Source organism: Podarcis tiliguerta (genome assembly GCF_965153285.1).
Source record: "Podarcis tiliguerta genome assembly, chromosome: 16".
Classification (NCBI taxonomy): domain Eukaryota; kingdom Metazoa; phylum Chordata; class Lepidosauria; order Squamata; family Lacertidae; genus Podarcis; species Podarcis tiliguerta.
In genome coordinates this window covers 3,753,837-3,775,829 of record NC_139549.1, presented here as the reverse complement: position 1 = coordinate 3,775,829, position 21,993 = coordinate 3,753,837, and the positions used below count along the sequence as shown (strand labels likewise).

The 21,993-nt window shown below is 50.2% G+C and overlaps 2 protein-coding genes across 11 annotated transcripts in view; one reads left to right on the top strand and one right to left on the bottom strand.

Moving 5' to 3' along the window:
• The window catches only part of SETDB1 (SET domain bifurcated histone lysine methyltransferase 1), a 40,341-nt gene extending 30,376 nt beyond the window's left edge, over positions 1-9,965 (bottom strand). For 2 of the 7 annotated variants that reach the window (XM_083416440.1, XM_083416442.1), the window contains exons 1-4: positions 9,536-9,582; positions 5,955-6,177; positions 3,167-3,330; positions 1,208-1,245 (exon numbers count right to left, since the gene is read on the bottom strand). In XM_083416440.1, the coding sequence (XP_083272566.1) occupies positions 1,208-1,245; positions 3,167-3,330; positions 5,955-6,177; positions 9,536-9,563 (453 nt within the window). In that variant the 5' untranslated portion in view covers positions 9,564-9,582. Of the gene's footprint in view, positions 1-1,207; positions 1,246-3,166; positions 3,331-5,954; positions 6,178-9,535; positions 9,583-9,697 lie in introns of those variants that run through there. The other 5 variants (XM_083416441.1, XM_083416443.1, XM_083416445.1 and 2 more) reach the window with 4 other exon arrangements.
• Positions 9,966-16,152: 6,187 nt separating this feature from the next.
• The window catches only part of ARNT (aryl hydrocarbon receptor nuclear translocator), a 42,985-nt gene continuing 37,144 nt past the window's right edge, over positions 16,153-21,993 (top strand). For 2 of the 4 annotated variants that reach the window (XM_083416538.1, XM_083416536.1), the window contains exons 1-2: positions 16,153-16,310; positions 21,595-21,700. In XM_083416538.1, the coding sequence (XP_083272664.1) occupies positions 16,286-16,310; positions 21,595-21,700 (131 nt within the window). In that variant the 5' untranslated portion in view covers positions 16,153-16,285. The remainder of the gene's footprint in view (positions 16,311-21,594; positions 21,701-21,993) is intronic. The other 2 variants (XM_083416537.1, XM_083416535.1) reach the window with 1 other exon arrangement.

The window sequence follows — 21,993 nt, the reverse complement described above, 5'->3', positions numbered from 1 at the left end:
GGCTGGAAAAGCTTGGTTTAACCTCCAGTTTGCTAGTAAAACTGAATTCCTGTGTCGCAAAAGGATGCAACGTTGAATTCCTGTGTCGCGAAAGGGTGCAAAGCTGAATTCCTGTGTCGCGAAAGGGTGCAAAGCTGAATTCCTGTGTCGCGAAAGGGTGCAAAGCTGAATGACTGTGTCGCGAAAGGGTGCAAAGCTGAATGACTGTGTCGCGAAAGGGTGCAAAGCTGAATGACTGTGTCGCGAAAGGGTGCAAAGCTGAATGACTGTGTCGCGAAAGGGTGCAAAGCTGAATGACTGTGTCGCGAAAGGGTGCAAAGCTGAATGACTGTGTCGCGAAAGGGTGCAAAGCTGAATGACTGTGTCGCGAAAGGGTGCAAAGCTGAATGACTGTGTCGCGAAAGGGTGCAAAGCTGAATGACTGTGTCGCGAAAGGGTGCAAAGCTGAATGACTGTGTCGCGAAAGGGTGCAAAGCTGAATGACTGTGTCGCAAAAGGGTGCAAAGCTGAATGACTGTGTCGCGAAAGGGTGCTAAGCTGAATTACTGTGTGGCGAAAGGGTGCTAAGCTGAATTCCTGTGTGGCGAAAGGGTGCAAACCTGAATTACTGTGTCGCGAAAGGGTGCAAACCTGAATTACTGTGTCCCGGAATGACGCATGTCCAAAAAGTGTGCCACCAACTTGAAAAGTCTGGAAAGCTCTGATCTAGCCCAACCCCTTGCGATGAGGGAATACACAGCTATCTGCTACAAGGAACCACCTGCAACCTTGGCATTATCAGCATCCTGCTCTAATCAACTGAGCCAGCAATGCCCTTGAAATGTGGCGCAGTTACAGCCTTGGCAGCAAGCAACTGATTCTCAATCCCAGCTTGCTGCTCATGTTCAAGGTGACACCCTTCCCCTGGCAATTTCCCCACCCACCCAGCTAATTCTCCCTGCTCCCAGGCAGCAAATGGAAAAGCCCCCAGTGGCGAGGAGTGAAAGCTGGTGGAAATCAGCGCAGTAAGGTTCAACCAGTCATCAGACCCAGACACCTCCCCTTCGCACATGCCTCTCTCTTGAACAAAGGGGTGCTGAAACCTTCTGTTCCCAGGGCTGGGGCTCCAGGCCCCGAGGGCACCTGCGGAAGCTGGGCAGGATGAAGGAAAACATTTATCAATAAGATCTTGATACTCAAGTGATTTCCCACCACCCAAAAAACTCACCAATTTCTGATCCTTTGCCATTTTGTTACTTGCATCTGCTGTAATTAAAAAAAAAAAGTTTAGATGTAAAAAAAACCCTTACTTCTAGGAAGTATCTATAAGCCTGCCACCCATTTCAGATGAGTTATAATCAATTACAGTGGTACCTCGGGTTAAGAACTTAATTCGTTCCGGAGGTCTTAACCTGAAACTGTTCTTAACCTGAGGTACCACTTTAGCTAATGAGGCCTCCCGCTGCTGCCGGGCGGTTTCTGTTCTCATCCTGAAGCAAAGTTCTGAACCCAAGGTACTATTTCTGGGTTACAGGAGTTTGCAACCTGAAGCGTCTGTAATCTGAAGCATCTGTAACCCGAGGTACCACTGTATTGTGTGTGAGGGGGAATACGCACCCGATTTTTCTGTATACGTCCTCCACCCTCCCCATTCCATTTCCCTTTAGTGATGTGTTATTTACCATATTTTTTGACCTATAGGACGCACTTTTTCCCCTCCAAAAATGAAGGGGAAATGTGTGTGCGTCCTATGGAGCGAATGCAGGCTTTCGCTGAAGCCTGGAGAGCGAGAGGGGTCGGTGCGCACCGACCCCTCTCACTCTCCAGGCTTCAGGAGAGCCCCACCGCCAGCCCCACAAGCTCGGGGGACAGCGGGGAGGCGCAGCGTGCCCAGGCATAGCTTCAGCCGTGGGAGCCCGGCGCTGGGCTCCCACGGCTTGCGGAGAGCTGCATGTTCTGGGGGCTGGGGTCGGGGGGAGGTTGGGCTTCCCCCGTCCCAGCCCCGCGCCTGGGGGGGGGGATATTTTTCCCCCTTTATTTCCCCCCCCCCAAAAAAAATTAGGTGCGTCCTATGGGCCGGTGCGTCCTATAGGGCAAAAAATACGGTACATTGTAAGCCTTGGGGCAGAGGATGTCTTTTTACCAATTGTTGCAAGCTGCTCTGGGAGCCTTTTGCGGCTGAATAGTGAACTAAAAATGCTTTGTTTATCTATGCATATATTGTTGCATCAAGAGACAGTGGAGTGTGCCTTTGTGGGTGAAGTCAAACCGCTGCATTAGCAGCACCTAAGCCCCGGGGCGCAAGCCTGGGCAATGTCTCAGGAGGTCCTGGGCTGCTCAGATGACAAGCCCCCCCCCCCCAGCCTCGCTGATGTGGTCCAAAGGAAAGGAGAGCAACACGTTTGGCACCAGCTGGGCTGCAGGAGTCGCCAGGAGGAGGCGCACAAGACGCCGTCCTGCAGTCTCTGGACTTGTGTAGGGTTTACACCTTAGTCTTTTCTTCTCCCAAAGATATCCCACAAGACAGCGGAGGTTTAGGATCAGAGTTTTCCGTCTCCTAGATGGGCTACCTTCCCAGGTCGGCGAGCCCCACCTGCCCCTCACTGCCCTATATGCATATAAGGCATCAGAGGACATCTCAGAGCCTCGGGAACCTTGGGGCCTCCAGACACTGCCAAACTACAACTCCCATCATCCTTAGCCTTCCAAGCATAAAGGTAAAGGTAAAGGTACCCCTGCCTGTACAGGCCAGTCTTGCCAGACTCTAGGGTTGTGCGCTCATCTCACTCTAGAGGCCGGGAGCCAGCGCTGTCCGGAGACACTTCCGGGTCATGTGGCCAGCGTGACAAGCTGCATCTGGCGAGCCAGGGCAGCACGCGGAACGCTGTTTACCTTCCCGCTAGAAAGCGGTCCCTATTTATCTACTTGCACCCAGGGGTGCTTTCGAACTGCTAGGTTGGCAGGCGCTGGGACCGAACGACGGGAGCGCACCCCGCTGCGGGGATTCGAACCACCGACCTTTCGATCGGCAAGTCCTGGGTGCTGAGGCTTTAACCCACAGCGCCACCTGCGTCCCTTTCTTCCAAGCGTAGCTAGGGCTAATGAGAGTCAGTAGTTCAGCAACAGTTGGAGGACCAAAGATCCTCCACACCTGGTCTTTCTTGCTTGACTCCACCAGGCGCCTAACCTGAATCGATGCTCATGACATCGTCATCGTCGTCCTCATCAGGGATCTCGATGACTTCCATGGGCTTAGATGCAGCATCCTCTTCCTCCGAGTCAGTCTCCAGATACTCCAGGCCCAGGTTGGCATATATGTCCTTGACTAGAACTTCACATTCACCCACAGCCCTGTTGGGGTAGCAAGCAGATAGAGAGAGAGAGAGAGAGAGAGAGAGAGAGAGAGAGAGAGAAGTTTGGATTTATATCCCGCTTTATCCCTACCCGAAGGAGTCTCAAAGCAGCTAACATTCTCCTTTCCCTTCCTTCCCCCCAACAAACACTCTGTGAGGTGAGTGGGGCTGAGAGAAGTCAGAGAAGTGTGACTAGCCCAAGGTCACCCAGCAGCTGCATGTGGAGGAGCAGGGAAGCGAACCCGGTTCCCCAGATTACGAGTCTACCGCTCTTAATCACTGCACCACACTGGCTCTCAGATGCCCTGATCTGTGGCCTTGTTGTGTAGTTTGGATGTTTTAATGCCATCTATATCTATACACACACACACACACATGCTTGGCAAATCCACACCATGATCAGCTCCTGCCCGGAAACCAATGTCCCCACTGTGGAAGGATGTGTGGATCCAGAATTGGCCTCCACAGTCACTTACGGACTCACGGTTAAAACCGAGTTAATGGAAGACAATCTTACTCGGCTACGAGGGATCGCCAAAGAAGACGACCAACTGCAGTCGTTAACAGTCGTCAACAGGTTTACCACACCTATCAGCCAATCACCTATTCCCACCACCCTTCTGAGTAATACCCCTCCCCACCCTCTCACTATATATAAGGGTCTGGTGACTTCTGTTTCAGTGTATCTGAAGAAGTGTGCATGCACACAAAATCTCATACCATTAACAAACTTAGTTGGTCTCTAAGGTGCTACTGGAAGGTATTTTTAAATTTTGTTTCGACTATGGCAGACCAACATGGCTACCTACCTGTAACTACCTTGCAGGGTTGCTGAGGGGATTCAATGAGATGGGGGGAAACTATGTACTCCACCTCAAGGTGAGATATAAATTCAATAAACAAACAAATAAGCTATTACGGGAGAACCAGCTTGTCAACGAAACACAGAACCTTCTCTCACAAATGTTTTAGGTTTTAGGAGGTTTTCTGACGCTCTACTTTACTCCAAACCAAGATGCCCTCAAGGCGGCCTGCCACACACTTAAAACTTAATACTCCAACTATGATCAAAAAGGCAACACGGAATCATAGCGGTGGAAGGGACCTGGGGATCGTCTGATCCAAAACCCTGCAATACAGGAATATGCTGCTGTCCGTTACGGAGATCAGGCCTGCAACCTTGGCGTTATCAGCCCTGTGCTCCAGGCGACTGAGCTAATGAGCATCTAACAAAACAACAGCCTTGCCTGAAACCTAAGTTAAGAAAACATTGGCAACAGAGCAAAATAATAAAATAATAATAATAATAATAATAATAATAATAATAATAATAATAATAAATGTATACCCCGCCCATCTGGCTGGGCTTCTCCAGCCACTCTGGGCGGCTTCCAAAAAAATATTAAAATACTGTAATACATCAAACATTAAAAGCTTCCCTAAACAGGGCTGCCTTCAGATGTCTTCTAAAAGTCTGGTAGTTGTTGTTCTCTTTGACATCTGGTGGGAAGTCGTTCCACAGGGCGGGTGCCACTACCGAGAAGGCCCTCTGCCTGGTTCCTTGTAACTTGGCTTCTCACAGTGAGGGAACCGCCAGAAGGCCCTCGGCGCTGGACCTCAGTGTCCAGGCAGAAGGTCTACTGAACCGAGGCCGTTTAGGGCTTTCAAGGTGAACACCAACACTTTGAATTGTGCTCGGAAACGTACTGGGAGCCGATGTAGATCTTTCAGGACCGGTGTTATGTGGTCTTGGCGGCTACTCCCAGTCCCCAGTCTAGCTGCCACATTCTGGATTAGTTGTAGTTTCCGGGTCACCTTCAAAGGTAGCCCCACATAGAGCGCATTGCAGTAGTCCAAGCCGGAGATAACCAGAGCAAGCTCCACTCTGGCGAGACAGTCTGCGGGCAGGGAGGGTCTCAGCCTATGTACCAGATGGAACTGATAAACAGCTGCCCTGGATACAGGGCACAATAGGAAACAAAAACTCAAGAAAACGATGAGCATAAAATGGGGGGAGAAAATGGGACTCCAGCTCCCCTCAGCATGGCCAAAAGTCAGGAATGCTGGGAGCTGCAACTGAGCAACATCTGGAGGGGCCAGAGGTTAGCCCCTCCTGCTTCAGAGACTGCCCCTTTTTTAATTATTTTTTAAAATAATGTTTATTACTTTTTGAACAGTTTATATACTACAAAACAAAGCAAAAACAAAAAAAGAACAATACAATACAACACAAAGACACTACATAACACTAACACATTAAACTAACAAAACCAAACAAAAACAATTTAAAACACTTAAACAGTTTCAATATCTTGTCTTTCATTCACTTATTTCACCGACCTCCTCGCACCTCCCTTTTTGTATTCCACTTCTATCAATTATTCCAGCAATTCCTTTCCATCTTTCTCTGTTTTCTGTCCTATAATTACCTTAACACATTCTAACCTTATTTTACCTATAATATTCTATTAATCTATCTGCTTCAGAGACTGCCCTGCACAGGCGGGTCAAGTATTCACCGGCAGAAGCTTTACACAGGAAATGCAAGCTTTTTGTAGCAATCGAACCAAACCTAAAATGGGGGGACGCTTTCACGCCTCCGCACCCCGGCTCGCAACTTACTTCACAGCGTTGTCCAGGAGAATGTCCACACGGGCCACCTCATCCTCCTTCTGCTTCACGGTCTCCGCCACGCCCTCCAGCTGCTTCTTCCGCTGCGCAATCCGCTCCGACTTCTCCAGCTCCTCGTCGATCAGCTGCTTGAGATCCTCCAGGGAGATCCCCAGCTCCTCCAACACCTCTCGCTGCAGCTCCATCTCTGGGGACTCGGCCATCATGGCAGAAACTGAGGTTGTTCACAAGAAGGAAGTGCTCAGACCTGGGCACCCAAAACATTGTTCAGCACTTTCCCTCCTCTTCCCTACATTGTTCCCACAATCATTCAGTTTAAAACACTGCCAACCATCAGAAGAGGAAAGCACGTATGTTTATATTTATATACAGTGGTGCCCCACAAGACGAATGCCTCGCAAGACGGAAAACCCGCTAGACGAAAGGGTTTTCCGTTTTGGAGGTGCTTCACAGGACGAATTTGCTATGGGCTTGCTTCGCAAGACGAAAATGTCTTGCGATTCCTGGGGTTTTTTTCCGCTCCCCACCCCCTTTTTCTAAGGCACTAAGCTGCTAATAGCCTTTTAGCAGCTAATCCGCTAATCCCTTAAGCCTTTAATAGCCGCTAATAGCCGCTAAACCGCTAATAGCGCTAATCCGCTAATAGGGTTGCTTCGCAAGACGAAAAAACCGCTAGACGAAGAGACTCGCAGAACGAATTAATTTCGTCTTGCGAGGCACCACTGTATTTATATTTATATAGGTTGCTTCTCAAGCAAATGGTGCCTCCTGAACGTGTTTATGAACTATAAACCAGCCATACACAATGAAACCAAGCCACATGGAATCCCATCGACTTATTTCGAATGGTATGTAAAGCCATCACAAACCAAACAACTGTAACTCAACCTGCTGGCATCAGGCTATGTGCAGCTTCTGTGTGTGTGTGTTGTATCTCCTCTCCTGACCCAATCAGGTAGTCAGAATGTCAGAAGGCCAAAACCCCATCAAGTCCAGCATCCTATTCTCACAGCGGCCAACTTAATGACTCTGGGAACCCAGCAAGCAGAGCCTAAGGTCAAGAACACTCTCCCCACCTGCAATTCCCAACCGCTAGTATTCAGAAGCATACTGCCTCCGACAATGGAGTGAAGCACAGCCGCTGTAGCTGGTAGCTACAGATAACCTTATTCGGCATGAATTTGTCCCATTGTCATCACTACTTGTGTGCTTCTTCACAGCTGGGGAACAAAAAAAGTAAATCGCTTTCCATAGCATTCTCCACTGTCTGTTTAACATAGCTTGAATTTATTTATTTATACCTGAAGGAGCGTCTCCACCCCCATCGTTCAGCCCGGACACTGAGGTCCAGCACTGAGGGCCTTCTGGCGGTTCTCTCACTGCGAGAAGCCAAGTTACAGGGAACCGGGCAGAAGGCCTTCTCGGTAGTGGCACCTGCCCTGTGGAACGCCCTCCCACCAGATGTCAAAGAGAAAAACAACTACCAGACTTTTAGAAGACATCTGAAGGCAGCCCTGTTTAGGGAAGCTTTTAATGTTTAACAGACCATTATATTTTAATATTTTTTTTGGAAGCCGCCCAGAGTGGCTAGGGAAACCCAGTCAGATGGGTGGGGTATAAATAATAAATTATTATTATTACAGTGGTACCTCGGGTTAAGAACTTAATTTGTTCTGGAGGTCTGTTCTTAACCTGAAACTGTTCTTAATCTGAGGTACCACTTTAGCTAACGGGGCCTCTCGCTGCCTCTGCGCCACCGCAACTCAATTTCTGTTCTCATCCTGAAGCAAAGTTCTTAACCCGAGGTACTATTTCTGGGTTAGCGGAGTCTGTAACCTGAAGCGTCTGTAACCTGAAGCGTTTGTAACCCGAGGTACCACTGTATTACCTCTTGTGGAAGCAAATTCCATAGTTTCTCTTTGTGAAAAAGTCCTTTCTTTTCACAGGAGATAATAATTCCTAGCAACCTGGATGGATTTAAAAAAAGAGGACTGGGCAAATTAGCGGAGGAAGAGAGGTTTATCAATGGCTGCTAGCCATGACGGCTGTGCTCTACCACCAGTCGGAGGCAGAAATGCTTCTGAATACGATTTGCGTGAAATCACTGAAGAGGAAACGGGCTTCCTGGTTTCACGCAGGCTTCTGGTTGGCCACTGTGAGAACAGGATGCTGGACTAGAGGGGTCAAAGGCCTTCTTATGTTCTTAAAGAACTGAAGTTTAAAACCAGAAAATATTTAAAACAATTACCTACATAGAACGCTTATCCTGGAAAATATTAATGACATTAATAGACCCATGTATCCCTCAAACACAACCCCCTGTTCTCTTTACGGGATCACATCCCTTTGGAACAGCTCACACTCTTGCCCCCCCCCCCCCCCACTAAAGGATTCAAGGATTCTCCGCATTCAAGCTCCATGTCTCTTCCAGCTATTCACATTCTGATGTAGGAAGCTTTCCTACCTGGGAAGTTCCTCTGCTCTAAGAGTAACAAAATTAAAAGACACAAATTTAAAAGTCACCAAATTAAAAGATGCCTGCTTCTTGGGAGAAAAGCAATGACAAACCTAGACAGCATCCTAAAAAGCAGAGACACCACCTTGCCGACAAAGGTCCGTATAGTTAAAGCTATGGTTTTCCCAGTAGTGATGTATGGCAGTGAGAGCTAGACCATGAAGAAGGCTGATCGCCGAAGAATGGATGCTTTTGAATTGTGGTGCTGGAGGAGACTCTTGAGAGTCCCATGGACTGCAAGAAGATCAAACCTCTCCATTCTTAAGGAAATCAGCCCTGAGTGCTCACTGGAAGGACAGATCCTGAAGCTGAGGCTCCAAGACTTTGGCCACCTCATGAGAAGAGAAGACTCCCTGGAAAAGACCATGATGTTGGGCAAGATGGAGGGCACGAGGAGAAGGGGACGACAGAGGACGAGATGGGGGGACAGTGTTCTCGAAGCTACCAGCATGAGTTTGACCAAACTGCGGGAGGCAGTGGAAGACAGGAGTGCCTGGCGTGCTCTGGTCCAGGGGGTCACGAAAAGGCGGACACGACTAAACGACTCAACAGCAACAACAAGAGTAATGGTCCCCTGGGCTGGCCCTTTCCTCCCTAACCCCCAATTCCACCTACTCATGCCATTTAGCCCTAAACAGATGCAACCACCTTGCCCCAGCAATGCACCCTCTAAGAAAGATGCACCCCTATTCAACCCCTCTCTCATTCAGCCTCCCTCTTTCGCACACAAACACCCCAGTACCCATGCCTCCGAAAGAGACACCCACTCCCACCCAGTGGTCCACCCATCCCTTCTCAAATCCGGCCTCTCTCTAAACCCCTTTGGCTTTTGATAGCATGCCAACGTCTTTCCCCAACAACCTGCACCTCTTAAAGAAGGCCCCCCCCCCCAAGTCAAGCCCTCTCCACAATTTGCAGCCCCCACAAACCCCCAACTTCAGTCTGTCCCACTCACTTTTGAAGGCATGCCCCTGTCTCACCATTCAAGACCCCCCCCACCCCCAAATTCACCCCCCAATCTGCAGCACCCACCCCAAACCCAGCCCCCCCTGCCCACCTTTTAAGGCCTGCACCAGTCTTAACATTCAGGGCCCCCCCCAATTCACCCCCTTCCTACTCCCTCCCCCCCAATAATAAAGTCCCTCCCCTTGCCTGACAGACAGGCCCCTCCCACCTTTGTAGCCCCCCCTTCCCAAAGCTCCAGCCCCCCCATACCTACCTCTCCCCCTCCCCCCTTGAGGGGGCCAAAGAAAAGGGGGGGGAATTATTTTCCCTGGAACCAACTCAGCCTCTAGGAGAGGGCACTTTAGGAAGGACCGGAAGCCCGGTCAACGTGCTTCCGGGGGCGGGGCCACTTCGCATAGCCCGAGGCTATTTTTTTGAGGCCACACCCACCGAGCGGCCGGCCCGCAGCTGTGCGCATGCGTCGCGGGGAGGCGCTCGCGAGGAAGCGGCCGGGAAGCGCCTCACGACTACGCATGCGCCTCAGGAAAGAGGCCCCGCCGCGGTTTGGGCTCAGCGCGCATGCGCGGCTTCGGATTCTCAATTGGGAAGCAGGAGGCGGAAATGCGCGTGCGCCGTAGCGTTGTGTTTCTTTTTTCTTTTAAAGGGCCAGTGGCCTGTTTTCCCCACTTCGACTCTTAACTGGGATTTGTGCAACTTTTATTTAAAAAATAAAATCCACCGACCCAATCCCGCTATGATGATGATGATTTAAGCGCCCCCACCCTCCTTTTCTCCAGGTATCTCAAGATGCAAAAAATGAACAGGAAAACATAAATGACTCGAGAGTCAAGAAGTGTGAGTTTTTAGGTAAGAGTTTAATTTTATTTTAACATAATCAGGCTTGTTTTCGGTGGGTGGGTGAGGTAGATATGAATAGACATACGAGCAGTTTCACACCAAGAGGGAAGCTGTAAATCTGCGGGTGAAGGGCGTTATACAAATTGAATGAATGAAAACCCTTCATGACCTGCAGTCAAAATAAGAATTTTCTTTCAAGAGAACCAATAAATGCCCACTGAAGCTCTCCATTCATTCTGCTACACTTTTCACAGCATGCAAGTACATTTTGCACAAAAGTGGCGGTTGGAGGGTGGATGGCGGCTAACAGATTGAGGTTGAATCCTTACAAGACAGAAGTTCTGTTTTGGGGGGACAGGAGGCGGGCGGGAGTGGAGGACTCCCTGGTCCTGAATGGGGTAACTGTGACGCAAGTTTACTCCAAAGGAAACAACATTTTCCAAGGATTGTAGGAACTGCAATGAGGGGCTGCCTTGGATAACATCAGGGCACTTTTACAGCACAGTGTCGCAGGCCTTGAACTCTGCGCTCGGCATGGATTTGTATCTCAGCCTTCAACCTGGAGCCCTCAAGGTGTTTTGTACTACAACTCCCATCAGCCCACCCAGATAGCATGGCTGTTTTGAACCACAACTCCCAGGAAACAGGGCTGTGCTGATGGGTGTCTGGCTTGCTACATTAAATCAGCCCTTTATTCAGAATCATGAGGACTAGAATCTTCATTTATATTTCAGGAAGCATTGCTCCAGGTAGAGCACTTGCTTGGCAAGCAGAAGGTCCCAAAGAATCTAGGAATCTAGATAGACTGCCTCTGGGCCTGGAGGTTCCCCCGAAGGACAGAAGAAGAGCTGAATCTTGTTCTCTTAGTGGCCAACCAGATGCCTGTGGCAAACTCACAAACAGGACCTAAGCATAACAGCACCCTCTCTCCCTATTATTTCTAACTGGGATTTGTGGCTCGTAGCCATTGATAACCTTACCGTTCATGAATTTGCCCAGTCCCACCAGGTTGGCAAAGGCTGCCATATGCTCTCACCACCATCCTCAAAAGGACCGAAACCGTTTCCAAACATTTCGACAAGACTTTAAAGTGGAAATCTTTCTCCCAGGCCGCATGCGTATCAGAACTATTTTTCAACTGTTTATACATTTAGAATAGTTTTTTAATAGTTTCCCTCGGCCAATAAAGCGAGATGAGCGCCACAACCCCAGAGTCGGTCACGACTGGACCTAATGGTCAGGGGTCCCTTTACCTTTTTTACACACACAACGGCTTTTAATTGTTTTCATATCCATGAAACCAGGAAAGTGGAACTGTTTTACTCTTCCTCTCTTGCAAGTAGGTTTTACGATTGTACAGTGGTACCTCGGGTTACGAACGTAATTCATTCCGGAGGTCCGTTCTTGACCCGAAACCGTTCTTAACCTGAGGTACCAGTTTAGCTAATGGGGCCTCCTGCTGCTGCCACCACCGCCGCGCGATTTCTGTTCTCAACCTGAGGTACTACTTCCAGGTTAGCATAGTCTGTAACCCAAAGTATTTGTAACCTGAACTGTTTGTAACCCGAGGTACCACTGTATACTGTTTTACAATTGTATACAGTGGTACCTCGGGTTACGTACGCTTCAGGTTACAAACGCTTCAGGTTACAGACTCTGCTAACCCAGAAATCGTGCTTCAGGTTAAGAACTTTGCTTCAGGATGAGAACAGAAACCAGGCTCCGGCGGCGCGGCGGCAGCAGGAGGCCCCATTAGCTAAAGTGGTGCTTCAGGTTAAGAACAGTTTCAGGTTTAGAACGGACCTTTGGGACGAATTAAGTACTTAACCTGAGGTACCACTGTATTTGATTGCAACCCATGCTGGGAATCTGTCTGGGAACCAAATCAGCCAGAGGGCAGAGCTACACTGTACATTTAAAGAACACTCAACGCACATTTTTTAAAAAACCATGAATTCCTCCAAAGGATCCTGGGAACTGTAGTTTGTTCAGGGGGCTGGAAATTGTAGCTCTGAGAGGAGGAGGAATGGCAGTTTCCTAGAATTATTTGGGAAAGCCGTGCTTTAAATGTCTGGCGTGGATCTGACATCAGACAATGCATTTTGTCCTGAGCTTTCCACTGCTTCATGGAACAGGGGAGAACTACTATGAGAATTATGGAATCAAAGGATCATAGAGTTGGAAGGAATCCAGATGGTCCAGTCCAGCAGTGGAGCAAGCAAGAGGAAGGATTAATACTGTTAAGCGTCTGCTTTCCATCTACCATTATTTTCCACCTTGTCTGTCCCCATCATGGGCGCTGCTGCGTGCTGATGGACGCTGTCAGTCAAGCTGCTCCTCCTCCCAAGTCGAGGTGGGGATGGCGGTGTAGGGGTCCACGATGAGCTTTGCACAGCGCACCATCATGAGCATCAGGAAGAAGCACATGAGCGAGAGGAAGCCAATGCAGATCCCCTTGTCCACATCCACGAAGGTCTCCGGCGTGGGATTCTCCATGGGGCCGGCGTGGCAGCCTGCTTCTCACCAGCCGGGCAAAAGCATGTCTGCTCACCTGTGGGGAGAGAGGGGCAGGATGGTGTGGGGCCATCTGGGTTCAGACCCCCGGTCGTACATTTGGGGGGGGGGTCATAGAATTGTAGAGTTCCAACCCCTTGCAATGCAGGAATCTTTTGCTAAGTGTGGGGCTCAAACCCATGACCCTGAAATTAAGAGTCTCTACTCACTGAGTTATGGAGGTGGGTGGCGCTGTGGGTTAAACCACGGAGCCTAGGGCTTGCCGATCAGAAGGTCGGCAGTTAGAATCCCCGCCACGGGGTGAGCTCCCGTTGCTCGGTCCCTGCTCCTGCCCACCTCCACATGCAGCTGCTGGGTGACCTTGGGCCAGTCACAGTCTCTCAGCCCCACTCACCTCACAGAGTGTTTGTTGTGGGGGAGGAAGGGAAAGGAGAATGTTAGCCGCTTTGAGACTCCTGAAGGGGAGTGAAAGGCGGGATATCAAATCCAAACTCTTCTTCTTCTTCTTCACCTAGCAGTTCAAAAGGACGTCAAAGTGCAAGTAGATAAATAGGTACCGTTCCAGCAGGAAGGTAAATGGTGTTTCCATGCGCTGCTCTGGTTCGCCTGAAGCGGCTTGGTCATGCTGGCCACATGATCGGAAGCTGTACGCCGGCTCCCTCGGCCAGTAAAGCAAGATGAGCGCCGCAACCCCAGAGTCGGTCACGACTGGACCTAACGGTCAGGGGTCCCTTTACCTTTACAATACCGACTGAGCTATCATATTTCAAGCATGTGGGACACCCAGCCATCTAGATGGTGCTGAACTACAACTCCCATCAGCCCTCGGAAGCCAGAAGACAGGGAGGATGGGATATGTAGTTCAGCAACATCTGAAATGCCAAGTGACACCCCCAGAACCCCTGCACTTGTTATATTTAGAATCTTAGAACAGAAGGGTTCAAAGGAACACCAGAGGCCGTTTTGTCCAACCATTTGGCCAACCAAGCTCTGTTTAAAAATCTCCCAAGGCCAGTACTGAAAAGGCCCTGGCTCTGGTTGAGGCCAGCCTAACCTCCTGTGGCCCGGGATCTCCAAGACGTTTTTGTTTGAAGACCGTAAGGTCCTCCGTGGGGCATATCAGGAGAGGCGGTCCCGTAGGTACGAGGGTCCTGGGCCGTATAGGGCTTTAAAGGTTAAAACCAGCACCTTAAACCTGATCCTGTACTCCACCGGGAGCCAGTGCAGCTGGTATAGCACTGGGTGAATGTGATCCTGCAGTGAGGACCCCGTAAGGAGTCTCGCTGCAGCATTCTGCACCCGCTGGAGTTTCTGGGTCAGTCTCAAGGGCAGCCCCACGTAGAGCGAGTTACAATAATCCAGTCTGGAGGTGACCGTCGCGTGGATCACAGTGGCTAGGTCAAACAAAAGATACTGCAGATACAGGGGAGAGAGAGAAGTGGTACGAAGTCAACCGGACTTGGCTCCTACCGTACGTTTGGAATCTGACGACACGGAGATGTCCCTCGTAAGTTGGCAAGAGATCCGCTGGTTGTCCTCTGCAGCTGGTCTTAACCACTAGGCAGCTCCAGCTCCCCTCTGCTGTAGCCCAAAGGTATCATGAATACTTCATCAAGTTGGGGTGGCATCATGTTTCAAACGCTCCCGGTAATGAGAGCGACATGATCCCTCACCCATTAAATTGTACCCTCAGTCACTCAGCCAGCATATCTCTCCATGTGGGGTTTCTTTTCCTGTACAGTGCGGTACCTTGGTTCTCAAACTTAATCCGTTCCGGAAGTCCGTTCCAAACCCAAGGTGCGCTTACCCATAGAGAGTAATGCAAAATGGATTAATCTGTTCCAGACTTTTAAAAACAACCCTCAAAACAGCAATTTAACATGAATTTTACTATCTAACGGGACCATGGATCCATAAAATGAAAGCAGCAAAAAATGCACTGCAGTCACACAATCAGTCAGTCAATCAGTAGCTGAACTGGGTTCCACACAGTCACAAAAACAAAATGAAAAGAGCTGCAAAAACAAAAATGCAAAATAAATAGCCAAAACAGACAGGCCTCAGCGTAACACTTGAAATGGAAGCGTGGCACTCAAAACGGAGCATGTTTGGCTTCCAAAAAAAGTTCGCAAACCAGAACAATTCCAGGTTTGCAATGTTTGGGTTCAAAGGTGTTTGAGTACCAAGGCGTTTGAGAAGCAAGGTACCACTGTATGGGTGGAGGGGACAGCTGAGGAACAGGCCAGCTCTGAGAGGGTTGTTATTCTAAGCACGCTGCCTTGAGATAACTACTCCTTTGAGGTTGGCTCAGATGTCATGCTTGTTCCTGTGTACCAGAACTCACTGCAGTGAAAAGGACTGGTAGTAGGAGCAGGAGAGATCAGAATGGAACCTCTGCGTGATTTCACCTACATTTCATCCAAGCCTAGTGCCTACAGGTTAGGGACGTGGGTTAAACCACAGAGCCTAGGGCTTGCCAATCAGAAGGTTGGCGGTTTGAATCCCCGCGACAGGGTGAGCTCCTGTTGCTCGGTCCCTGCTCCTGCCCACCTAGGAGTTCGAAAACACGTCAAAGTGCAAGTAGATAAATAGGTACCGCTCTGGCGGGAAGGTAAACGGCGTTTCCATGCGCTGCTCTGGTTCACCAGAAGCGGCTTAGTCATGCTGGCCACATGACCGGGAAGCTGTACGCCAGCTCCCTCGGCCAGTAAAGCGAGATGAGTGCCGCAACCCCAGAGTTGGTCACGACTGGACCTAACGGTCAGGGGTCCCTTTACCTTTTACTAAGATTGCAAGTCTCCAGGAAAGAGCCCCCCCCAATAGTTAGAGAGAAAAATAAGCAACTTTCTCTGTGTTAAATGCTACTATTTAATAATAACAGCTTTAAAATAATACAGTACTTATCACGTATTGGAATGAATGAATGAAACACATCCATGACGTCACACCTGGAACCCCCGACTTTGTAACAAAATGATATTAAAAGCCAAGCTGACGGCATCGTCCCCAGCCCTCCTTTTAATTTTTAAATTAAAACTAGCCCTGCTGATGGTGTCACACCAAACAAACCCCTTTCCCGCTGAAGCTACGTCACTCTGTGAGGTCACCCGAGATTCCTTCCCCCGCCCCGCCCCTTTAGTCTACGTCACTTTGACGTCACCGCATTCCCCTTCCCGACAACGCGCCGCGCGGGGAGCCCCTCGAAACCAGCCTTTTATTTTCCCCAAGCCCCGCCCCTATCTATAAGCCCCGCCCTTCTCCGGCCCCGCCCCGTAAGCTGCTTTCGCGGGAGGGGAGGCCACGCCCCCAAGGGAGGCCGCGCGCCAATGGGAGAGCCGCTCTCCCCGCCTCCTCGACCACGCCCCCTCGCGGGGCTCGCCCGGAGCTGGAGCGGCCGCCATCTTGGAATTGACGCTTGGCGAGAGGGGAGAACTGAGGCAGGGCCGGAGGGGCGGGGGGGGGAGAGCGGCCTCCCTCTCCTCCTGTCGCCATGGCAACAGCCGCTGCTAACCAGGGTGAGTTGTGGGGGGGAGGCAGAGGCCTGGGCGTCGGGTTGGTGGGGGGGGAGAGCGGGAGGGGGCTCACGGTTAGAGGTTGGGGGGCTGGAGTGACCTTTGGGGGAGGGTCTGACTGGAGGGTGGAGGGGTGAGCTGTGGGGAGGGGGCAGCACGAGGTAGGTGGGGGGAGGGCTTGGAGTGACAGGAGGGGAGGGGGCGGAGGGATGGAGGGGGTTAATGAGGGGCTATGGGGGAGAGGGGGTTTTGGGGGTGGGGAAAGGGAATGGGGGGAGAGAGTTATGAGTTAGGGGGCTTAGTGGGAGAGGGTTTGAGGGGGATTTGGTGGAGGGGAGGGGGGACTGGGGGTGGGAAGGGGAAGTAATAATAATAACTGTTATTATTATTATTATTATTATTATTATTATTATTTTTTATACCCTGCCCATCTGGCTGTGTTTCCCCAGCCACTCCGGGCGGCTTCCAACAAAATACTAAAATACAATAACCTATTAAGCATTAAAAGCTTCCCTAAACAGGGCTGCTGCCTTCAGGGTAAGGGGAACCTGTGGGGCTCAGAGATACAGATTTGGGGGCTTAGACTTGCAGTTTGGGATAATGGAGAGTTCTAGGATGAGGGTGTCTGTGAGCAGCTAGGGGTTATAGATTTGGGACGACTGTAGGTGAATTGTGGGGAGTGGGGGATTACATGGAATCATGAGATATTGGGGGGGGAAGGTTCAGACGTAGAGGTTTGGGGGAGCTGAAGCGAATCTGGGGGCCACCCCTGCAGAGGGGAGTTTCTTTGGGATGGTGGAGAGTGTGGCCTGACTGGGGGTGTGGCCAAAGGGTTCTTAATAGCATGGGGGGAGCATAGGGTTAGAAGTGGGGCAGGGGCTTGGAGTGATGGGAAAAGTACAGGTAAGAGTGACTTGAGGATGCTGTGGCAGTTGTGGGGTGAGAGGGGAATGGGGTGGCCCAGGGCTTGGGGTGATGTAAATGAATTGGATAATAGGGTTCCCCAGAAATAACACATTTATCGTGAAATCAGCTTTTGAGGATGACAGCCCCTTTTTTGCTGCTGCAGACTTTTTCCGGGTACCCCTTTGGAAAAGGTTTAGTTGGAGTTAGGATTTGGGGGGGGGGGAGTCTTGGCTTGGGGAGGGGGCACTGCCAATGGAAACGACCCTTTTCTTTATTAAGGGATTAGTATCTGGCCTTTCTCTAAAAATGAAAGGAAAGATACTGTGTATTGACTGATTAAATACACAACACAAGAAAATGTGATGAAATTTAAGATTACATCAGGATCAAACAAATAGAAAAAACACACCCTTGGCTGCATGATTTGGGGATGTGGGCGGATGACAAGGGTGACTGGGCCGCAGTGCGATTTCTGGAATGCAAGAGCAGGGACATTTAGGGAGACCTATAGATTCATGCACATTCGGGGGGTGGGGGTCTCTGCAAGCCAAGAAATGGCTCGGTTTAACCATTAATGATGGTGTGTTTTCTCCTGTTAGGGGTGCAAAGTAGAGTAGGGCAAGTGGAAGTGAGGGGAGGAAGTTGAGATTAATTGGCACAAAATCTCAATGTAGTGCATGTAAAACTACAAGTAGATTTTCCTTGTGTGTTTCTACTATATATTTCATCGACTCCGATACATTTAAACGCATGGGACTTATAAGCAGGGGGAGGCATGAATTAATCTGAAATATTTGGGTTCTAAGAGAAGGCAGAAAACACCCAGCAGTGTTCTGCGGTGTGCTGAATGTATAACAGTGTGGTGCGGAGAAAATTGTCAATGGCTACTAGCCATGATTCCTGCCAACCTAGCAGTTCGAAAGCACATCAAAAAAAAGTGCAAGTAGATAAATAGGTACCGCTCTGGTGGGAAGGTAAACGGCGTTTCCATGCGCTGCTCTGGTTCGCCAGAAGCGGCTTGGTCATGTTGGCCACATGACCCGGAAGCTGTACGCCGGCTCCCTCGGCCAATAAAGCGAGATGAGTGCCACAACCCCAGAGTTGGCCATGACTGGACCTAATGGTCAGGGGTCCCTTTACCTTTACTAGCCATGATGGCCTGCCATGCTGAGCCTCTGATTTTGAAAACCGATTTCAGAAAGCGTGTTTCCCAAAAGAGGCAACTGGGTGGCTGCAATGAGAACAGGATGCTGGCCTCGATGGGCCATTGGCAGGATCCAGCAAGCTCTTCTTAAGCTCGTTGGGTGATCTGCCAGCCTCACCTACCTCACAGGGTTGTTGTGAGGATAAGATGGGGAGATCCCGTTTGGTCACGCCTTTGGTTCAGCGTTGGATTTTTGCAGCAGCGACTTTGAAGGGGATGTCAGGTGTCTGCAGGACCTGGTCCTCAGACCCAGAGAGCTGCTTGTTTGCCACCTGCCCTTGTTGCCTGCTAACCTTTTGTTGAACCAAAGAAAGTAAATATTTCCGTAAGGGCATCTGCATAAAGTTCATCAGGCAGTTTATGTTACTCCAGGCAGTTTCATTTCGGCTGGCAGGTAGCGCTTGAAGGCAGGGACTGCCCCTGGTGTTGCCTGTTGAAATTGGTAGGACGTAAGGCAGGGTGGTGCTGTGGCATAGGGCTTGCCGATTGGAAGGTCAGCGGTTCGATTCCCCATGTTGCTCGGTCCCAGCTCCTGCCAACTAGCAGTTCAAAAGGACTGTAGATAAATAGGTAGATAAATAGGTAGCGCTCTGGCGTGAAGGTAAATGGCGTTTCCAGGCGCTGCTCTGGTTCGCCAGAAGCGGCTTAGTCTGCTGGCCACATGACCTGGAAAAACTGTCTGCGGACAAACGCTGGCTCCCTCGACCAGTAAAGCGCCGCAACCCCAGAGTCGTCCGCGACTGGACTTAACTGTCGGGGGTCCTTTACCTTTAAGGCAGGGAGACCAGAAGTATGTGGCGCTAGAGCGTATTCTAGTTTTGTATCCTCCCTCCCTGTTGAGTTCTGTCTGCAAGGGGCAACTCATGTCAAGGAGGACGCTGACAAGACAGTGGACTGGCAGCAACCAAGAAGGCAAGCAGCTGGCAGAGGTTGGTGAGGCACTGCCCCATTGCCTCCTCAAGAGCTGGAGGCGGTGGTCTCCCTGTCTCTATGGCATGTCTTCTCTGAGAATAGACATGTAGGATGAAGGACATAGGCCTGCTGGAAAATGGTGGGTCCTCCCGCCGTTATGGAGGATGGAAGATGGGGAGTGACCAGGGCAGAAACGAAAGGAGAGGACATCGCCTTTCAGATATTTTGGACTCTTAACTCCGATTCCCAGAGTGGTTTAGCACTCAGTCCCTCATCACAGGGAGCTCTGTGAGAGGAATGGTGGGGAGGGACGTCGCCTGACCACTCTTGGAGCTCTTAAGAGTTCCCCTCCTTGAGCGCCCGGGCTTTTGGTCTTCTGCTTTTCCCCCTTTCCCTGCCAGGAAACCTCTCATTTTCAGCAGACTCCTTCTCCGCCGTCAGCTGCAGGCAGAAAATTGATTTTATTTTATTTTTTCAATTCGTAAAAGGGTTGTAAGGAGCAGAACTTAGACTGGTGTTGCGTCATTGCTGCTCTTTTCCTGACTGCCTTTCGGTTCTGGACAGTCTCTAAAGGCTTTGTACATGAATATGATCTTATTAACTCTTCGCTAAAAAAACACCCAGAGAAGCAAGGCAGGGAGATTGAAGCCCCTAAGAGCACTTCAGATGGTTTATGGCTTGTTCTCTGAGTTTTACAGCCTTGTGGTATTAATTAGATCGGGCCTGCCTCAGAGGGAACGGAGTCCTGAGAGAAGCCTGCAGCAGGATTTTAAATTATCTTTGTGGGTATTGTTTCGTTCTTTTCCGTGAGTGCCGCGGCATAAAACATGCCATGCCCGTGATGCGCTTTTATTGCTCCAAGAGTTCTTCCATCTGTGGCAGCCCAATTGAGTCAACGGTTTGTTATTTGAGGGGCAAATTAGAATATGAGAAGAGCCTGCCGGATCAGGCCAGGGGCCCATCTAGTCCTCGGTCCTGTTCTCACAGTGGCCAAATGCCCCAAAGAAATTAGGAATGGAGGTAGACTGCCTCTGGAGATGGAGGTTCCATAGGAACATCAGGAGAGGCCAACCAGATGCCCCAGTGCTCAAAGGCAGGACTGAGCGCAAGAACTACTCTCTCCTGCCTGCGGTTGCTGCCTCAAACTCTGGAGACAGAGCCTAGCCTTCTCCTTAATGAATTTGTCTCATTCCTCTTTTAAAACCATCCAAGTTGGTGATCACCACGGTCTCCAATGGGAGAGAATTCCATAGTTTAATGCGGCGCTGCATTAAGAAGTACTTGCTTTTCTGTTTCCCTTTTTCCCTCTGTTGGGCACCTGGGGACAGGAGACTTTGGGGGCTTCCAGATGGGTGTTTCTTATGGGACGAGTGCTCAGCATTCATTCAAACTGGAGTTGTTTTGTTGTTTTGCAGGGTCCACACGGTGTCACAAAACCTTCCCCTAAATAAATAAAGCCCCTCCAAGGCAACACCCGTTGTTGTCTTTTTGTGGGAGCAAAATCCATAATTCGGCGCTGTGCGAAGAAGTCCTTCCTTCTGTCTGTCCCAGATCTTCCAGTATTCACACAACCCCAGATTGTGACTAAGTGGGAACGATGAGCGACTTTGATCCTGACATCGCCTTCTTAAAAGCCAGACACATTTCCCCTTCGAGTTGTGCATGTTTTCTCTCTGGCGTCCAGTGTGCTTTCTTCAGAGGGATGTGCCAGAAAGTCTGGTACTTCCATCCTGCTGTGGGTGTATGTAGAAGGCTCAGCTCTGGCGATGTGCTGTTTGCCTGGCAAGCCAGCCAGTCGGCGGAGCAACCCAAAGCAGATGTCTGATGCCCTCTTGGGATGATGGTGATGATGATAATAATAATAATAATAATAACTTATTATTTGTACCCCACCCATCTGGCTGGGCTTCCCCAGCCACTCTGGGCGGCTTCCAAAAAAATATTAAAATACCGTAATACATCAAACATCAAGGGCTGCTTTCAGATGTCTTCTTAAAGTCTGGTCGTTGTTGTTCTCTTTGACATCTGGTGGGAGGGCGTTCCACAGGGCGGGCGCCACCACCGAGAAGGCCCTCTGCCTGGTTCCCTGTAACTTGGCTTCTCGCAGGGAGCGAACCGCCAGAAGGCCCTCAGAGCTGGACCTCAGTGTCCGGGCAGAACGATGGGGGTGGAAACGCTCCTTCAGGTATTCTGGACCGAGGCCGTTTAGAGCTTTAAAGGGATGATATCTCACTTCCCCTCTTGTCTTTTCCCCTCTCCTTCCAGAAATGGCATCGGATGTCCCCTTGCTGGGCTCTGCTTCAGGGACGCCTGGACCCGACGCGTGTTCTGGAGGGAGCATTGTCCAGAGAGCAAACAAGCGCAGGACGGGGTAAGGGTGGCTCCGGTGGTCACTTGGAATGAGGATGCTCGGCAGGGTGGGGGCTCCCCCCTTCCAACCCAAGGGCCGCATGTAACCTTCTGGGGGCCACGAACCCGTGTTGGGCAGGGCCAGAGGCAAAAGCAAGTGGCGTCATGGATACAACTCTCCCTTTGCTCTTTCGGATTCATCCCAGAAGCCAGAAGTTTCTCTTTTTAAGAAAGCTGATTCTTGAATTTAACAAAGAAGAAAGAGAGAAAAAATGAAGAGGAGCTTTGAAATAGCAAAAACAATCCATCAGCTTA